The sequence below is a fragment of the Otolemur garnettii genome, unplaced genomic scaffold, assembly GCF_000181295.1.
Source record: "Otolemur garnettii isolate 467f Iridium unplaced genomic scaffold, OtoGar3 scaffold00021, whole genome shotgun sequence".
NCBI lineage: Eukaryota > Metazoa > Chordata > Mammalia > Primates > Galagidae > Otolemur > Otolemur garnettii.
In genome coordinates, this window is record NW_003852416.1 from 420,431 (window position 1) to 440,628 (window position 20,198).

At 49.4% G+C, this 20,198-nt stretch overlaps 1 protein-coding gene across 3 annotated transcripts in view; it reads right to left on the reverse strand.

Moving 5' to 3' along the window:
• Positions 1 to 7,057: 7,057 nt before the first annotated feature.
• TACC2 (transforming acidic coiled-coil containing protein 2) overlaps positions 7,058 to 20,198 on the reverse strand; it is a 78,117-nt gene continuing 64,976 nt past the window's right edge. For all 3 annotated transcript variants that reach the window (XM_012803649.2, XM_012803647.2, XM_012803648.2), the window contains 7 exons: positions 19,979 to 20,122; positions 19,477 to 19,553; positions 16,248 to 16,291; positions 9,805 to 9,965; positions 9,357 to 9,463; positions 8,918 to 9,038; positions 7,058 to 7,605 (listed from right to left, as the gene is read on the reverse strand). In XM_012803649.2, the coding sequence (XP_012659103.1) occupies positions 7,540 to 7,605; positions 8,918 to 9,038; positions 9,357 to 9,463; positions 9,805 to 9,965; positions 16,248 to 16,291; positions 19,477 to 19,553; positions 19,979 to 20,122 (720 nt within the window). In that variant the 3' untranslated portion in view covers positions 7,058 to 7,539. The remainder of the gene's footprint in view (positions 7,606 to 8,917; positions 9,039 to 9,356; positions 9,464 to 9,804; positions 9,966 to 16,247; positions 16,292 to 19,476; positions 19,554 to 19,978; positions 20,123 to 20,198) is intronic.

A 20,198-nucleotide genomic window follows, 5' to 3' on the forward strand; every position in this document is an offset into this window, starting at 1 on the left:
GGTGTGTGCAGGGATAGAGTGTGGGGCTCTCAGCAGAAGTCTATGCACAAATGGACAGTTTTGCTTTCTTTACACTGCTTCGTCTCCTTCCCAAACTTTTCCCAGCAAACAATTCCTGGAATACAATGCCCTGTATGAGATTTCAATTACAATGTCTGAAAGACATTCTCCTGGACCATCCTGACATCCACCTGCTACATCCTGGGGCTAATCTGGGGACGCCCTGCAGGTACTGTTCCTGGGGCACAGCTTGGGCTCCCTCTAGTGGCCACTCTAGGGAAGACTCACTCTCTAGGCAGCACCACACACCCTGTGTCCCTTTAAACAGAACCCTTGCCTTTCTGGACTCACACTTTCTGCCTGCACTCTCAGGCACCCAGGGGACTCAGCTTGCCTCTATAGCCCTTTACATGTCTATCCCCCATGAAGCTCTTGGCAGCTGAGCTAGTAGCCAGAGTCAAAGACAGCAAATACAAATAATGGAAATGGCCTTTAGCGTCTTTCCCTGCTGGGCCCAGCCCATGCAGCAGCTCAACAAGCTACAAGTCCCAAGGCCAGAGGTCCTCAGGGACTCTGATACCAAACCTCACCGAGCACTGCCCTCAGCTGGGACTGCCTTGTACCAAAATCTCCTGTGTCACCAGTTAGATTGGTGACACCAAAAGATGGTGACTCGTCCATCTTTTTATTGAATACTTCAGGGACAAAGAACTCACTACCTTACCAGAAGGGCTATTTCAGCCCACTCACTCAGTCACCCTGATGGAGAGGTGGTGAGGTATGTTGGGGGTTGGGGGTGCCAGGTCCCTGAACCCAGTTGACCTGATTCAATTACTCAGCTTAAAGTTCAACTGAGCACAGTGGTAATTGAAAGCAAAAATGAATGAAAACAGAAAACAAAACTGGACCAGTGTGAAAAGAGAGCAAAAGTAACCTGTGCAAATTTCAGGTTCACAGAGAATTTGTATTTAAGAACAAAGACATTTGTAAGTGAGTCCTAAAGATGCAAAGACAGCAGTATAAATGCCTCTTCCTCTTCATTTGAAATTGGTTGCAAGTCTTTCATTGGCCTCTCTGCACTGCCCAGCAGCATTGCCCTTTTCTATTGGTCATTGATTGTCTCTTTCTATTGGTCATTGGTTACCTAGGTTACTTTATGCCCACATTCTTATGGGCTCTCCAGACTTCCTGGTTCAGTAGGCCAGGCTTTCTTCCTCCCATCTCCCTTGAATCCCTTTTCTTAGTGTCCCTTCGGAGGGTACACTAAAAAGCACTCCTGATTCTCAGCCTGGTTCTGGACTGACTAGCTGTGTGACCTTGGACACATCCTTGACCTCCCCGGTGAAAAGAGTAAACCCAGAGCCCTAAGGGTGCACCCGGCCAAGGTCCAGGCTGAGTGTTCTGCCTCCAGGCCAGCCTTTGGCTGAGGCCGTTCATGAGCCAGAAGACAGGCAGAGGGGTCTGTGAAGAAGCCAAGAGTGGGTCCTGCCCTTTGGAGGAGCTTAGGAAGTTTCACCTGAAAATGTGACTCCTTGATATAAAGGATATTTTGAATTAAAGGTCTTAGAGATTAACAGCCCCTTGGAAGGAGCTTTCCCTCTATCTGTATAACCAGCTGGACTCATCAAAAGGACCAGGGACTTCCCTTCCCTTCTTTATTATCTCAATATATTACCAGAAAAAAAGATCAAAAACGCAACCAGGCCTGGCCCAAATCATTTTAAACATAATACCTATCTCTCAGGTCAATTTATAAGTCAGTTTGTTTTCCCATCCACTCATTCTCCAAATAGCTATTCATCCTCCCTAGCAACCAGCTATTGCCCATAAACAGAATTGTTTATATTCCTCATCTCTTCTCCACTCTAAAAGACAGATATAAAAATATCTGGGTCTCACTGGGATATTGGTTAATCACTCTGTGATTCTCCCATGTACATGGTAACTAAAACTTTTTCTTTTATTAATATCCCGTAAATGTGAGTTGATCTTTCAGCAAACTTCTAGGGAAAGTTTCTACACCCTGAACTGAATCCTAGGTAGCAAGGGGGGGTGGGGGTGGTGGAGTGGTGATGTCAGTGATAAAAAGGAATGGAATGCTATTCAGGCTTTTTCTTTTAATATAAGGAAATCCTGTCACATGCTAAAATATGGCTGAACCTTTTTTTTTTTTAGACGGAGCCTCAAGCTGTCCCCCTGGGTAGAGTGCCGTGGCATCACAGCTCACAGCAACCTCCAACTCCTGGGCTCAAGCGAGTCTCCTGCCTCAGCCTCCCAAGTAGCTGGGAGCACAGGTGCCCGCCACAAGGACCGGCTATTTTTTGGTTGCAGCCGTCATTGTTGTTTGGTGGGCCCAGACTGGGGATTCGAACCCGCCAGCTTAGGTGGCTGGCACCTTAGCCACTTGAGCCACAGGCACCGAGCCAATATGGCTGAACCTTGAAGACATTATGTTAAGTGAAATTAACATATTGTCCCCAAAAGACAATTACTGTTTGCTTCTATTTATATGAAGTATATGAATATTGAAATTCATAGAAGCAGAAAATAGACTGGTGATTGCCAGGGACTTGGGGGAGGTGAGAAAGGAGGATTGTTCCCTGGATACAGAATTATACTGTTGCAATATGAAAAAGTTTTAGAGGGCAGGAGGCGATGGCTCACGCCTGTATTCCAGCACTCTGAGAGGCAGAGGTGGGTGGAGTGCTTGAGCTCAAGAGTTGGAGACCAGCCTGAGCCAGAGCGAGACCCCATCTCTAAAAACAGCCAAGTGCTGTGGTGGGCACCTGTAGTCCCAGCTACTCAAGACGCTGAAGCAAGAGAATTACTTGAGCCCAAGAGTTGGAGGTTGCTGTGAACTATGACTCCATGGCACTCTACTGAAGGCATCAAACTGAGACTGACTCTGTCTCATAAAAAAGAAAGAAAAAGGGCTTGGCACCTGTGGCTCAAGTGGCTAAGGCGCCAGCCACATACATCTAAGGTGCCGGGTTCAAATCCAGCCCAGGCCCACCAAACAACAACGACAGCTGCAACCAAAAAATAGCCGGGCATTGTAGCGGGCGCCTGTGGTCCCAGCTACTTGGGAGGCTGAGGCAGGAGACTCACTTGAGCCCAGGAGTTGGTTGGAGGTTGCTGTGAGCTGTCATGCCACAGCACTCTACCCATGGGGACAGCTTGAGGCTCTGTCTCAAAAAAAGAAAGAAAGAAAGAAAAAGGTTTAGAGATCTGTTATACAACAATTCGTGTATAGTTAACATAGTAAACGTAAAAATGATTAAAATGGTAAATTGTTACGTTTGTACCACAACAATAAAAAAGTATGATAATATTAGAAGAAACAGAAATTGTTAACTAAACATTGTACTTCACATTTCAAAAAAGAAACTAAGGATTACGTGAGAGGAGCAGTTTGCAGCGAGCCAGCCAGGCAGTTCTCACTGTCCCTGGCACCTCCATGGCCTATTCCACACAGAGCACTGATGGCTTCTTCCTCCAGGAGCCAACAGGCTGGGGCGGGAAGGTGTCTGCCCCGGATGCTCTCTGCATGCCCTGGGCCCCTCAGACCTCACAGTCAAGGGACTGAGCCCCAAACTTGAATGGAAGCAAAATCCCCAGGAGGCCCTGACAGTCATCCTCCCCCATGGCATCCATTCTGTCCTCATAAGACCTCAGTGTCTCAAGGAAGACAACATAGTTAACACGAGAGCCCCACAGAATTGCTGAGCCAGGAAAAAGGAGTTTAGAAGCTCAAGATTTCAGCTGACTTGGCAAACAAGTTCCCAAGAATGCTGAGAATCCTAAAGCTGCCGGGAGGCGGGGGAGCCTCCGCTGGAGTCAGGCGTCTGCCTCTCCTGCTCTCACCCAGCCAAGCCAAATGACATCACAGTCCTCAGCAGCCATCCCAGGGTGGACAGGTGCAAGTGTCCTTGGCACAAGATGAGTAAATGTGGGAGAAAAAGCAGTTCATCTCAACCCACTTGGGTCCTGGAGGCCTGGCACTCCTGACAGCTGCGCTATTGGTAAGCAGGGAGGCTCAGCCTCGGGCCCAGAGCGGGTGAGTGACCTATCAGGACCGATCTCAGCTATAGGGTAGCAGAGCTGAGATCCTACAGTCCAGCCCCTGGTGGGGAGCTGCCTCTGGGCACTGGGGGTGCGCCTTCCTCTTTGCCTCCCTGCCAGATCGTCCCCCCGGGGGGGGGGGGAGGAAGAAAAGGGGAAAGTCATGTCCAGCCCAGCCCTCTCTTGTCGACATCCCAGCCTCATGCCTGCTCTCCTTAACACACTCCTTAAAGATCCCCGGTGGATGGAAAGACACATTGCTCAGCACACCCAAAGCATGCTAACAAATGATGGATGCTACTTCCTGGAGTATCCCAGGGACAGAGCCCAAAAGGTGACCAGGCATGGAAGAGAGTCTGAGGCCAAGGCTTGGCTGGCACTGCCCACATCGGGCTGGGCTGCCAGGTGAGCAGAACAGCGCAGGGCCCGACTGCACACCCCAAAGGTACAGACTGCTAAGAGGGGAGGGGGGGTTACATACGGCACAGCCTCAGCCAGAGGGTATCTGGCAATGGGCTTCCCAGACTGTAAAAGTGTGCACGCCCTTTGAGAAAGGAGCAGACTCTGATGTCTGGAAGTTGACCTGGCACCATACCTGGGCCCCAACCATAAACACCTTCACAGAACATCAGCACCAGACAGCCCTCTCAGACTGTAGTGAGTCAAGAAAAGAGCATGTTTGCTGTGCACACAGCAGCAAAGGACCAAATGACAGCAAGGACCGGACCACGCTCCCCGCCAGCAGCTAGTCAGCCAGGCAGCTGTTGCTTCTTTACAGGTTACAGCTTCACCTTATCCTAGCCCTGACTCCTCCTATGTAAGATTTACTGATACCCAGTCTTAGAATCTCCTGTGTCCTGACAGCATCCAGTACAGAGCAGAGCCCTCCCCAGAATCACCTGAGCCTAAATCCGCATCCTCTTGTCTTCCATACCCACCTATCAAGGGGTCCCACAGCGCCCCCTGGTGTGTGCCCTGCCTCACTGCACCTAGCAATAACCTATCAAAATGGGCTCGGCGGTCTCGTCTAGAGTACAGTGGCAACTATAAGCCGGATGATCCACTCTTATGAATTCAGCCTAAGGAAATACATTCATAGCCGTATTACTCACGTAGCATGCACACGACAGCAAAACACTGGATGTCGATACAAACGCCCTCAGTGGGGGCTGGTTAAATGCATTTTGGTTTGACAGAATGCTATGCAGCCATTCAAAACCATGATGAAAGAGCTGTATTTATTGACATAAAAGTTTGCTATCACAGGATGGTCACATCATAGCATTAGGTGAAAAAAAATTGTAAAGCTTCATACGGGATACCTGTAGATGACTGCAGGGTGTGGTTCTGCATTAACTCCAAATAATTCTGCTTTCATCAACACAAATTCATGGAGTGAGAAAAAAGAACAGAAAAGTACATAAAAACATTAACAGTTTCTCAGTTTGGGGATTGTATGTGGTTCCCCTGCTTTTCTGATTTTTTTTAGCAATGGAAATGTCTTACTTAAGACAAATCAAAGCTTCCAAGAGACAGGATCTGGGCAACTCTGAGAATGCTGCAAAGGTCAGAATCCGGAGGGAAGGCAGAGGGTCTGCCCGAGCAGGAGAGCACCTGGGTGATGGAGTTGGGGCCAGGCCCTGGAGAGGTGTGAGCAGGCGGCTGGCCGTGGCAGGGAGGCAGTCCCCTGCCCTGGCATAGCTGCCTGTCAGTGAGGGTCTCGGTGGCACCAGAGGCTGGCTTCTGAAGCAGGGTCTGCCAGATGGAGCCTAGCAGAAATAAAACAACCTCACAGCCCTCAACATGCTGTGCATCCCCAGAGTGCGCTGCCAGGGGGACAGCAGGTACGCACCCCTCTGTCCTTGGTGCTGCCTGGTACAGCCAAGCTTCAAAGCAATCCATAAGTCACAGAAGAGCCCCCACCCCACTCTATCCCACCCGCCACAGCTGAGGCTCCCTAGGGTCTGTCCTGTTAGGGTGGGTTGGCCCTGCCCAGAAGAGCAGCCACTGTCAGTGCCTGGGCAGTGAGAGGGATGGCCGAGCTCAGGGCCATCAGGGTCTCCATCTGTTTTAAAGCAGACAGCCCACACCACACACCCCACTGGCAGTGTTCCCCCAAAAGATGCATCCACATCCAATCCCCTCTACCTGCAAATGTGACTTTCTTTGGAAATGGGGTCTTTGCAGTATAGAGGATCTTGAGTGAGACTTGGGATGGGTTGATCCAATGACTGGGTGATCTTATAAAGAAGGAGAGGCCATGTGGACACAGAGGTAAAAATGTGAGTGAGGAAGCCACAAGCCAAGGCAGGCCCAGGAAGGCCAGCCACCATAGGAAGTGGGGAGGGGCACAGAACAGAGTCTGTCCTGTAGTCTCCAGATGGAACCAGTCCCACTGACACTTCGATTCTGGCTTCCAGAACTGTGCGAGAACCAATGTCTGCTGTTTGAAGCCGCCAAGTTTGTGGTGATTTGTTACAGCAGCCCCAGGAAATGGGTATACATTCCCCCTACCCTGCAGCTTGGGTCCCAGGAGCAACGAACCACTCTTAGGACAGGGCTGCTGCTAGTTTAATCTCCAGAGCAGCTCCTACCTGCCTCCCATCAGTAATGGCTCACCCCATCCTAATCCCTTAGAAGGGAATGGACAACGCACAGTTCATTCTTAGCTTCACACACTAAGGGACTGGATAGAAGAGTGAGAGCCTGCTACTTCCTGGACCCAAAAAAGGAAATAGATTTGAAGTCAAAGAGGCTTTGTAAAAACTAAACCTAAGCTAATCCAGTGCACTTGCTTAATTATTTAAGCAGCCAAGTCAGTATTTCTCATAGGCTTCATTCTACAAACCCAGCCATGATATCAAAGAGAATGTTATTAAAATCCACGGACAAAGAAATGAGCCCAGGCAGAGGAAAGGAAAAGAACAAATCCAGTATTTAACAAAAGCAAGAAAAGACTCAGCCCTTCCCAGGAAATAAATCATTGCCACACGTATTGCCAAGATCCAAAGAAAAAAATTTATTTACAATAGAGAATTTTATTTCAAACATGCATTTTTTTTTTAAAAACAAATCAGCAAATGCAGATCAAGTTTACACTCCTTAAGGCAAGAGTCCCTATGCACGCTGTACATGTTCATATGAAATCCGAAGGCTGCTCACCCTGGGAACTTGTGTACAAAAGGGCAAGGCCACGGTCAGCAATTTGTCTTTTATTAGAGAATCAGACAATCTCCCTGATACAGGAACTCTGAGGTCAACTTGCTATGAATTATAGTAGGAAAATGCAAACCAATAGCAAGAAGTTCTGATAGTCTCCTTTGTACTGCATACAATCAACTCAACTTTATTCAGGAAGGAAATACAGTAGTGCATACGAAAAAGTGAAAACAGAACCTGTCCATGTGGTCGGAGGAACAGCAGTGTGCCGACGCTCATATTGCACGCAACGGTCAAGGCCAGACATTTGGTTCAGAGTTAGCTTTTCCCCATTTTGGCAATCAGTTCGTCGCAAATCTTGGTGAGCTCCTCTATCTCTTTGTTCTGAAAAGGAAGATGGGATAGAAGTTGCTGATGTTGAAGTCTGGCCAATCAGAATGGTCACTGGGCTTTTGGGGGGGATGGGGTCCAGCAGGCCACGTGGTACCCCCTAAGTTATTTAAAGGAGTGAGAGAAATGAGCTGGAGCCAAACAACCCAAGGATACATCCCAGCTCTAGCTGGGTGACTTTGGGCATGTTACATAACCTTTCTGGGGCTTGGTTTCCTTACCTCTAAAAATGTACTTAAGGATCAAAACTAGCTCCCTCTCAGGTCCAGTATGCTGGTGATGGGTACACTGAAAGCCCTGACTTTACTACTATATTTTCATCCCTGTAACAAAAAACCCACTCGTACCGCCTAAATCTATTGACATAAAAGTAAATAAATAAAATGTAGCTGATACTGTCTGACTTTCTGAGAATTAAAAGAGGTAAGAAATGTACAGTTAGTTCCCTGGCACAGGGACCAGCACAGAGAGTTAACTGCTATGGTTCCTTCCCCTTTGCCTCTGAAGGGTGTAACTAGAAATGAAGTTATGATGGTCTGGGCTGAGCCCTTTGGTGACTTTTTTGAGAAATAAGCACAAGAAGGGATGGGCAGTTCCACTGCTGGGGGGTCACCAGCATTTTTTGGAGGATGCCGGATGGGTGGTGCTGTGGATACCAAGGTCAGAGAGATATAGGAGCAGACACACGGCAGCTTCAAGGTGAGCCTCAAACCACACCCTGCCTGTCTGTCCACTGAAGGCTAATCACGGGGAACCAACCACATCTATCCACCACAGATGATCTTGCAACATCTCCATCCTCTAAAAATGGGGATCCAACAGGATGATCCCTCTATTGTGGTGGGTGTGGCTTTGCTCTCAGGTGGGTCAGGTGCACAGCAGACAGAGCACCAGATTCAAAACCAGGAAACCTGGGCACACGATAAGTGACCTCAGGAAGATGCCCCTGTCCATGGAACTAGAGGACAGCTGGGGGCCTACCTAGCCCTGACACTACCCATTTTCTGTATCAGCTGGCTGCCACTGGCAGGGGCCTAGTGGGCACCCTAGCCACTCCCCAGTGACACCCTGAATGCCAAGCACCACACCAGGCACACTGTAGGTGCTTAATAAATATTCAACACAGGAATGAATGCTGAAAGGGAATGAGAAGGGTGATAAATGTCCCTTTCCTAGGAAAGGTGTTAAGGAAGTCATTCACAGGGCTGGCATCCAACTGGGTCCTCCTGGGGGAGTCAAGGGTGTGCTCACAAAGCATGAATTTGTCCTGGGAGCAGCAGCCCCCATCCCTAGCCGTCCCAGGTACCTTCTGCTCCAGTGTCCTTTCCAGGGCGTCCACGCGCAGCTGCTCCCTCCGCAGGCTGGCCTGGTGGGCAGCCTGCTCCTGCTGGGCCTTGCCGCGAACCTGGGCGATCTCAGCGTTGGCCCTGGCAGGAACAGGGAGTTCAGTAGTTATCACCCTTCCTTGTAGGTCATCAGAGACCGCTCCCACCTCTGGGCCAAGGACAACGGTCTGGTCTGGCCCCGTTCCCAAGTGCAGAAGTTCAGGAGAACCACACGCAGCTCCTGGCCCATGCAGCACTCTCCGTGTATCAGCATGATGCTGGGAGTGTGCACTCTGCACAAGTCTCAGCAACAGTACATAAGGATCGCCCCCTTCCAAGCCAATGTCAGAGTGTCAGCTTCCGGCCCACCACGGTAGGGGCTGCTGGGTGGCCCCTGGGATCAGATCCTGGTGGCTTTACCTGTCCAGCTTCTCCTCCGCGTGCACCTTCAGGGCCTGGTACCGCTGCTCCTCTTTCTTCACGCGCGACAGGTACTCCTGTGCACATCTCTTCAGCACCTCTTCATTCTGACATGAGAGAGGATGGGGTGAGCCCATGAAAAGAGAGGCCCAGCAATGGTGGGAACCCTAGGAATTATCTGATGCAGGGTTAAGCCTCCCCGCCTTCCAGGACCCCTCTGACAGGCAGCTCACAATGGACCTCGGAACCTCTATCCACCTTGGTGGGGCCCCCCTCTGACAGGCAGCTCACAATGGACCTTGGAACCTCTACCCCCCTTAGTGGGGTCCCCCCTCTGACAGGCAGCTCACAATGGACCTCGGAACCTCTACTCCCCTTGGCGGTCCCCTACAATCTCTCCCAACCTGCCCTGCCTCCTGCTCTGCCTCCTGCTCTGCCCCTGACCCACCTTGCGGAAGCCCTCCAGGACCTCCTTCATCTTCTCATATCTCCTGAACAGGTCAGCCAGAGACTTCTCCACCGAGTTCAGGTCAGCCAGGGCCTGTTCCTTCTCCAGCACCAGCTGCTGCACGGTTTGGTGGGAGACTGACTTCTCTCTCTGCTCGTCCTCTGGTAGGAGAGAAAGAAGACAGACGCTAGAGCCCAGGGAGTCAGAACTGGGTCTCTGGGGCTGGCCAAGGCCTTAGATGCAGGTCAGCCTGACCAGCATCGCAAACCCCGGCCTTTCCTGGGAACCAACACACCCCAGAGCCTCCCTACCCCAACCCCCAAGACTGTCTCTAAAGAAATAAAACCCACAGGCTCAGCATCCCAGACCTGGGCTGTGCAATCTCTCATGGGGTAGAAATCAGCCAATATTCCTTAACCCAATCAATGCATCCCTCAGGGATCTGCAAGGGAGACCCCAGGGACTCTGAGGTTGTTGACAGCACACAGACTCATAAGGTCTGATGGAATTAGGGGTCCAGGCAGGCTGCGGTCTGGGCTGTGAGGGGTGGGCCTTCCCGAGTACTAACAAGACAGAGAGTGGGTCTCTGGGAATCTTTACAACGCCCCAGAAATCCAAAGCCCACATAGCTGTCTCTGAAATTCAATTTCACACAGAAACCGACAGCTTCTTTGATACAGCAATGTCTTAACTCCAGGAAACGTGAAGCCATTTCTGACACATTGAGCCTCTCCGTCTGACCCAGTTCCAAGAGGCTGACCTGGTGAGAGGAACAGCTCAGTCCCTCAGCCTGCCTCTCTGAACCCCGGCCAGCTCATGTCAGTACTTTGCCCCAAATGTCTAGAAAACTCCTTTCCAGATTTATGAGGAAGGCTCTTTCTGTTGGTCTACCTCCCAGCCCAGGTAGGTAAGGGATCATGTGCTCTCTTGAAGGGAGAAGCCCCCATTCAGAACTCCTGGGAGGGGGCTGCCCACTGCCCAGGACTGTCTCTGAAGGCTGGCTGCCACAGGACGGGCCATATCTGGACGTCAGTACTCACTGGGCCCTGCCATGTGTCCCAGACACCATGCTGACTGCTCTGTTGGTTGACTGTTCCTAGCCAGCAGCCAGACCCAGCTTCCCAAAGTGCAGACCAGGCCGTTATACCCTGTGTGGACCCCCTCAACGGCCTCCCCCTGCACTGGAAATCCAAATCCTCACTCGCCTGCTTGCCTTCTACCCTCCCCAGCCCCTCCACTCCTGCCACCGAGGCCTCCAACTCCACAGGTGGCCCCTCCTCGAGCTTCCCAGGGCTCCCTTCCCTTCAGGTCTCCGACCCACGTCCCCCCCCCCCCAGAGTGGGGACCGCCCACTGCCACTCTCCACAATCCTCCCCCTCAAGCAGGGGCTACACTAGTTGTACCAGATGTGTCCACACGCGTGTGTAAGCACGTGTGCCCGTGCAGGTGTCAGCTGCTCAGCTCCCTGACGAGCACATGCTCCGTGGGGGTGACACCAGGGTCTGTTTTGTTCACTGCTCTGTCCCAGCACACAGAATGCCTCTATTAATGTCCATGCAATGAATGACCTGAAGCCTCACAACCACCTGGGGAGGGGGTGTGGGGGTCTTCTCATCCCCATTTAGCAGAAGGGAGAACACAGAGGCAAATCTGAGAAACTAAAGTCACCATCCACTGAGTAAGTGACAGAGCCCAAACCCACACTCCAAACCTGATCATCAGCACTTTTCTCTCCACATGGGCCTCTTGAGGTGACACCTTGGAGGACGGGCTCCCCTAGTCATGGGAGATTTTGGCACAGGTCTTTCTCTTAAATGTGCAGATTGATCGGCATCCTGCCGTGCCCTGGAGATGGGTATATTCTCACCATGTGGTAGGGCCACATTCTGGGTTTTAGCTCTAGCCCCGACACAAGATTGCTCCAAAGTCCTGACCTCTCTGGATCCCAAGGCCTCATTTCCGAAATTCCTCACACATGTGTGTGCACCTGATTCAGCTGGAGACCCCAGAGATTCAGACTCAGCAGGTCTGGGGTGGGCGGGCCAGAAAAATCTGCACCTGTGACAAACTCCCCCATGACTCAGATGTGCTGCTGGCCTGGGGACCAGCCCGGAGAGCCACCTGCCTAGAAGGTGCCTAATGTCCCTCTTGCCCTGCCTTTCAGGGCTTCACTACCAGCAGCCCAGCACTGCCCAGCGCAGTGGCTAAGCAGCCCCAAAGTCTGCCTGCCCGGGTTGGAATCCTGGCTTCTTATTTCCCAGCAGGTATCTCAGCCTCCTCACTAGAAACAGGGGATGATGGTACTTAGACCTCACAGCTTGTGGGTGAAGATTGAACGAGAGACTGCCCTAGATACCGAGGAAGGGCCTGTTATCAACGGCATCATTGTCCATAACAAATCCTGCAACAGTCATCGCTGAATGAGTGTGATGGAATGTCACGGTGACTAGTAAAGGGCAAGTTTTTAACAGAGAAAAATAAGAATCGCTAGCAATCTGCTTGCTACATCTAGACTGCTAAAGCAGTGGTTCTCAACCTTCCTAATGCCGCAACCCTTTAATATAGTTCCTGTGGGTCTCGACCCACAGGTTGAGAACCGCTGTCCTAAAGGAAAGGGCGTTTCAAAGTCCCACTAGTAAGCAAATGTTTGCTTTGATTCTTTGAGTCTTAGCTGCTTCCTTAGTTCCCAGTCCACTGTACAGCATACATTCTGGGCTGATCTGAGCCCATGTATACGTTTCGCTTGGTTTGGTAAAGGCGCCATTTATCAAACCTAGACCATCTGATTTCCTGTACCCAAGACTTCGCCTGCCTCAGGTTTCCTTTCCTCCCTCCCTAATCCTTATAAAAATAGAGTTGTCCAGTTCCCAGGAGACAGTGGAGGCAAGAATACTTCACAAATCTTTTTGTAAATGACAAATGCAGTTAAGTTCTTCAAATCAGGAAATCAGCCTTAAACCAAAGGCCTTCTGGACTCAAGTACAGAACAATGGCCCTGAAGATTTTTCCGGCTTTTCAGGCAAAACATTATTAAATCACATGGGAAATGCAGCAAATACACAAAAACAAAAGAAACGAAAACGGAAAAACAAACAAACAAATGAACAAACAAGGATTGCAGGGGGCAGGTGTCAAATCAGGGGAAAGCTTTACTTACCAGGCTTGCCTGTTTGTTTTGCAAGCAAAGGGCAAGAAGCAACGGAAAATGAAAGCAAAACAGAGAATCAGGGCAGTTGTTAGGAAAGCAGAAAAAAATCAATTGCAACAACCTGGAATGCAGAAAGCACAGAGGTCTCTTTTTGCTCTGAATTCTAAGTATCACTATTTGAGGTTAATAAGACATGTCCTCTTTAGTCAAGTTTCACAAGAATGAACAATAATGGCAAGACCAACGTCACCCTGGTGTGGAGACCTGTGAAAAATATCTGGAACCCCAGGGCCAGGAAGAGCCGGCAGGTGCCATGTGGGTCTGGTTTTGACTTTAAGATGCCATCGTGTTTACTCTGGTCTTGAGCTGCCAACCCTCTGGGCTGGAGTGTCCCCTTCCCTAAAGGATGCTGGGTGAGTGACCAGAGAGGAGCTACATCCTGCCCATAGCTACAGCAAGTCCCACCCATGCCTCAGCCCTCTGCTGTCATCCACAAGAACCTTGAAATTGAAGGTGACTTTCACTAATGACCTCCAACAGTGACAACCACCAACCCACCAACTCTCTGATGAGAAAAGCTCTGGAAGAATGGATGACAAAGAGGACGGTGAATGAGTGAATTAGGAGCAGGCGCTCAGTGAGATCCCACCCTGTGTGACAGCACTGCTCCAGGCAAGGATGCGGGGAGGGTCCACCGGTGCCACCCGGGAGTGCTCCTGAGGACAGCAAAATGCTCACAGGGGCTGTGTATAGCTCTGAAAGAGAGTGCCCCTCAAGCCAAACACACCAGGTCACCTTGTTGGGGAGGGCTGGAGTCACACTGTACTTACACTTCAGATTGTCTAGGACTGAAAATGGCCCATCTCATCTACCAATACTCTTCAGGGAAGGTCTCAGAGTCAAGTGACCTTTCTGTTCCTAGGCCACTTGAGCCAACTCAAGAGGTTCTGAAGCTTTTAATTTTTAAGAGGGAACATCTGTTCCTGTCAACTCTGCTGGCTGAGCAATGGCTGAGCAGTATAAGATCACTTTGGATAGCCTTCTCTCTGAGCAAAAGCTCATGCCCTTCTGGCCCCTTTCACCATTTGCTGACATGTCATCACAAGGGCAAAGATAATAATATACGACTCTGAGATGGAGCAGGAGGTGTCCAGATGAGCCGTGGTAGGCGGAAGTGATGTTCTCACATCCCAGGACTCCAGGGAGGACAGAAGGTTGAGCTCCACTTGCCAAACTTTGCATATTGGAAGACATAAATCCGTCATCCTCACTATTTTTACCTGCATTTTAAACTCCAAGAGTTTAAAAATTGTTTTTATCTCATCCATATGTGTTCATAAATTTTGATACCAATTTAATTTAATAAAGAAATTCTATTTTGACAGAAAGCAGGTACCATGAAACTGAACCTCAGAAACACCTGAATGGGCTTCATTCTAACAAATTAAACTCCAAGCTCCTTCGAATGGAAAGCACTCAACTGTTGGCCTCTCCACCGTCCTCGAGGCTACTGTTACATGTGTATTTTAGGACAAGCCACAAGAGTGATGTGACTCGCACATCCAAATGTTTGAGAAAGGGGGGCCAGATACAAGCAGCACAGTGTCAAACTTGGGCATGTACTATGGTTTGCAGTGACCTGGAGTTTTCACTCCATATACGCTTAGGAAAAAAGATCTTTTAAAAATTGATGATCATCAACCGGCTAAGGCGCCAGCCACGTACACCTAAGGTGGCAGGTTCGAATCCCCAGCCCGGACCTGCCAAACAACAATGACGGCTGCAACCAAAAAATAGCCGGGCGTTGTGGCGGGCGCCTGTGGTCCCAGCTACTTGGGAGGCAGAGGCAGGAGACTCGCTTGAGCCCAGGAGTTGGAGGTTGCTGTGAGCTGTAATGCCATAGCACTCTACCCAGGGGGACAGCTTGAGGCTCTGTCTCAAAAAAAAAAAAAAAAAAAAAATTGATGATCAGGCTCGGCGCCCATAGCTCAGTGGTTAGGGCACTGGCCACATACACTGAGGCTAGTGGGTTCGGATCCCACCTGGGCCTGCCAAACACTGACAATTACAACAAAAAAATAGCCAGGCACTGTGGTTGGCGCCTGTACTCCCAGCTACCTGGGAGGCTGAGGCAAGAGAATCGCTTAAGCCCAAAGAGTTTGAGGTTGCTGTGAGCTGAGATGCCATGGTACTCTACCAAGGGCGACATAGTGAGACTCTGTCTAAAACAAAACAAAACAAAACCTGATAATCATGAACTCTAAGCAAATAAATAGAGAAATGGATCAACAAGCAATCCCTCCACCCAAGAGTCACAATAACTTCATTTCTGAGTAGTGATCACTAGTATATAAACCTTGGGTTTGGAACTTCTGCGAAGATCTTTGTCATTGTTTATTACTTTTGTTTATTTTTTTGAGACAGAATCCCACTCTGTTGCCCTGGGTCCAGTACCCTGTGTCATAGCTCACAGCAACCTCAAACTTTTAGGCTAGAGCAATCTTTATACCTTAGTCTCCTGAGTAGCTTGAGACTAGAGACATGCACCCCAATACCTGGCTAATTTTTCTATTTTTAGTAGATTTGGGACCCTGGTCTTAAACTCCTGAGCTCAAGCCATCTATCTGCCTCAAACTCCATGAATGTCTCATTATTTAAAAAAAAAAAAAGGAAAAAAGGCCCAGGTGTGTGCAACTTTCACTTGAGACCTTTTTTTATTTGGGGCCAAAGCGATCCATCAGTACTGGCTGCCAGGGACACCGTGCTCAGATGGATTCTGAGGCAGTGTGCAATCTCGCTGGGAAACAGTGCTGTGACCAGCAAACAGGGTCTTCTGTGGTCATAGGAGGAGTGGAGCTGGGCGACTGTCCCACCATCTACCATCCTTGCTAGCCCTTCACACAAAGCTGGAGTGGGGTATTTTGTCACCTGAGTCTAAACTAAATTAGGGTCTAGGGATTTGATTCCTATTCTCCCCGTAAGCAATAAAGGTCCCCAAACATCCCAGGAACCAACCCAAATCTCTTTTCTCACGAAGAGGACCGTCCTCAACTGGGTCAAATGGTGGCTACTGAGGTGACCCCCATGGTTCCCCACAGGTATGAACGAACTACAGCACATCCCAGCTGGTGTATCCAGGAGACCCCCAGGCTCTCTGCCCTGGAGTGGGGCCCACGTTCTCTGAGACGCTCTGTCCCTCCCCAAAGGACTTTGTGCTCTACAAGGAGCCCGCTCTGAGCTATCCTCCAAGGCCTCTCCATGTTTACAGACATCAGGGCAGGCTGGGGACACTCACCTATCATCTGAGCGATGGTCTTCTCATATTCGGCCACTATTTTCCTGTAAGAGAAGTAAAGACATATGGAGCCATGACAACGGGAGGAGTTTCAATCTCACACAGGAGCCCCCAGTGCTGGACATCAAGAACCTGACCAATGTCCAGAGGGACCAGTCCTGTCTGTCAAGGTCAGGTTCACACTTCCAGGGTGACCTGTGACCTCCGCCCTTGGCCCTCTCCTTGCACACCTGAACTAGTTCATTTCCCTAGCTCATGACTCTGAACACACCAGTCCCCTGGGCAACATCCTCGACATCTCCCACCGCCCACTAAGGAAAAAAAGAAAGCCAAACCTACCGCCTCACAATGGAAGCCATCCGTAGCGTCTGGCCCAACCGCCTCATCAGCCTTACACCTTCCCACACCATCTCACAAACAGAGCAGCTCAATGAGAATAAAAGATTTATTTTCCCTGGGCTTTCTCACCTCCCTGGCTTTGCCCATGTTGCTGACCTCCCCTCTGTATTTCTGTCTCTCACAGGCTGTTTCTCAAGGTCTAATTCAAATGCTGTCTCCTCCAGGAAGCCTTCCTGGATTTCCCCTAGGGAACTCCATAACCTTTTACCTGCATCTTCTCCCAAAGCATCTCCTATGTCTGGCATCACTGAACATAACTGGAATAGAAGCTCCTCAAGACTCAGAGGCTGCTTGTTATTTGTGTTTGCAGAGCAGGGGATGGGCCTGAAGTAGCACTTCCCGGATAGCCACAATGAACAGTAGATGCACAAAAGTACTAAGATCTACTGGTAACACTCCTTCCCAGCTGCCCCCCAGTGAAAGGACAGCACATGAAGAAGCCCTCCCCCCAAGGCCAATCTTCAGAGTAAACCTCTGAAAAACTCAGGGTTTCATCTATAGTATCCATAAATAATTGTTCCCCGTAAGAAAAACAAGAGGTGCTAACTACCAGAAATACAGGACCCTGATGACAGAGGACCACAAAGACCCTGGGGTCAGGAGGTCTGAGCTCCAGCTGTTGTGTGGCCCTGCTCACGCTTTGGTGCACCAAGGATTACTCTAGACCAGTTCTCAACCTGTGGGTTGTGACTGTATTAAAGGGTCACAGCATTAGGAAGGTTGAGAACCATTGCTCTAGACCCTGACTTTCTGGGCTGCAGGGAGAATTCAATGATTGCAAAAGGAAAACCAAACCAGAATGCATTCTGCAAAGTCTGAAGGCCTCACAGTTGGCTTCTCAATCTTGGTCTCAAGGTCAGTGACTCACCCAGGCACAGACTCACAACAAGACAGGTAACTGTGACATGAGCCTAGTAGGTTCTTTCTAAATCCTACACGGAAGCACCTCCGTGTTTTCTATGACTAAATATCTCCACCCTGCATCCCATAATCACAAAACTATGATGGATCTTTGAGGCTGCCTTATCCAAACCCATCACTGCTGAGGAAACAGAGGAGGTGACAGATGTGTCCTTTCAGAAGTGTGGGGAGACCAGGGACCCAAAGTGCTTTAGCTGTGCTGTCTTTTCACTTTATCCTCACACTCACCCTCGGAGGAGGCGCTCTCACCGTCCCCAGCGGTACTGCTGATGGGGACGCGGGGGCACAGTGTGCTTCAGAAACAGTTCCAGGATGCTGAGTGGCACAGCCAGGACGTGAATCCAGGGATGAGACCCCAGGACCTCTGTATATAACCCAGTGCTCTGCTGCCTTGAGGTGCAGATTTTTATCCCCATTTTACAGGTTAAGAAAGTGAGGCATAGAGTTTAGTAGACGCCCCAAAACACTTAGGAAGCAGAGCCTGACTGTTGCCTGGTCTGGCTCCAGAGGCCTACAGGCTGCATTCAGGCAATCAAATGCTAGCGCAGCTGCACAGCTGGTGACGTCCTGAAACCCTCCCACATCACTTAGTTAACAGCACTCCCTGGGGCCCCCAGAGCTACAGCTCTCCCGGGGAGGCAGAAGGAATCAGAGACAGAACTTCAGGCCTTCCCAGGATGCCCTACTTCATTTTCAGCACAGGGAAAAAAACAAGAGCCATCCATCCCCCCAAAAGAAGAAAAGAAAGAGGTTTAAAAACAAGGCAACTGCAGGGCCTCCACGTGCAAGAGAAATAGCACACTAAGATTAACCTCCCGCAGCCGTCACAGGAAAGCATCGGCAGAAAGAAGGAACTACCAGGACAGCTTTCAGGAAGACGTCACTGTGACCTAGAAATCAGGGCATGCGATTACCTGAATAGTTTGGTTGCTACTTAACCCGGCAGCACAGCTAAAGCACTTTGGGTTCCCTGGATAATAAAGTAGCACCCACCATGGTAATTAAGTGCACTATATGTGGTGGCTATTATGTTTCTACTATAATAAAAGTCGGGAAAACATCCTAAATGTTTATCCACTGAGACTGGTTAACTGTGTTATAGCCATAGAATGAATCATCAAGCACCAGTTAAACACAAAGAGATAGATACATCCAAGATATGCTGGTAAGACAAGAAAAGGGGTCAAGACAAATGAATGTATAGTGCACGTTCTCATTCATTTTGGAGAAAAAAGGAGGCCATATAGATACAGTCACACATTTGTGATGAGAAGTGGAAAATGCTTTTATGAGGATCCACCAGAAACAGGAGACAACAGTTACTGTGGGTTGTGAGACTGGAGGCTGGACAGGGAGATCTGTTTTACATCATCCATTTATTTATTTGAGTAAACTCTTTAACTCATGTGCATGCCATTTTAATAATACAGTAAAAATACTTTTGTAGAATTATGAGCCGTGTGTAAGAAAGAAAAGAGAACTTTTTTAATTCTTTTTGGAGACAGAGTTTCACTCTGTTGCCCTGGGTAGAGTGTCGCCATCCTGGGTAGAGTGCAGCAGTGTCATCACAGCTCACAGCAACCTCAAACACTTGGGCTCAAGCAATCCTCTTGTCTCAGTCTCCTGAGTAGCTGGGACTATATTCACCTGCCACAACGCCCAGCTAATTTTTTTCTATTTTTAGTAGAGCTGGGGTCTTGCTCTTGCTCAGGTTTGTCTCGAACACCTGAGTTCAAACCAACCTCCCACCTTGGCCTCCCAGAGTGCTAGGATCACAGGTGTCAGCCACTGTGCCCAGCCAAGAACGTCTATAGAAGACACTATTCCTTGGACCACACCAGCGCCAGCCATTAGCAAGCCACAGGTAAGCATCCCTCAGGCACCAGGAAGGGTGAGCGCCACAACTGACCTCATTTCCATCACTTCCCGCCTGCTTTCTTCATATTTATCTTTCCACTCTGTCACCTCTCTCTCCTTGGTTATGATCTAATAATGAAGAAGAGGGAGACGAGGAGAAAGGTTAACCTCATGTGAGTGAATTCAAATGTGAGCAATTCACAGACCATGACAAGGAGACAGCAAGTAAGTGTGGAATTAGAATTTCCTACACCAAACCACAATGACATTCAGAAAACCCCTCCTGAACATGAAAAGAAATTAAGCCACATATGAATGGAGTATGCTTTTTGTCACGAATCCAACAAGGCTATAAAAAGTCATTCAACAATGATGCCTAGGAAGATCAAAACCCAAGGTCTGCCACACATTTTTGCGTGTAGTATTCAGAGGACAAAGTCTGTCCCCAGAGACACTGGCTTTGCGGACCATGGAGATGTATATACACACATATTTATCTATATGAGGCAAGAAGAGGCCCTTTCCCAGGGAAACCAAGCCACATGCCACAATACCTCTGCTCTGGCCATCTGGAGTGCGGAGTCCAAGTCGGGCTGCTGGAACAGAAGGCTGGCAGGTTTCTCCACCTCAGCGGTCCCGATGCGGGAGTACAAGGCTGTTTTGGAGATGGAGACATCTGTTGGGTGAGCCGCCTCTCTCTGTGGAATGATTTTTTAATTAAAAATTAAAAAAAAGGTTAACATTAATCATATGACAATGAAGACTGCATTCATA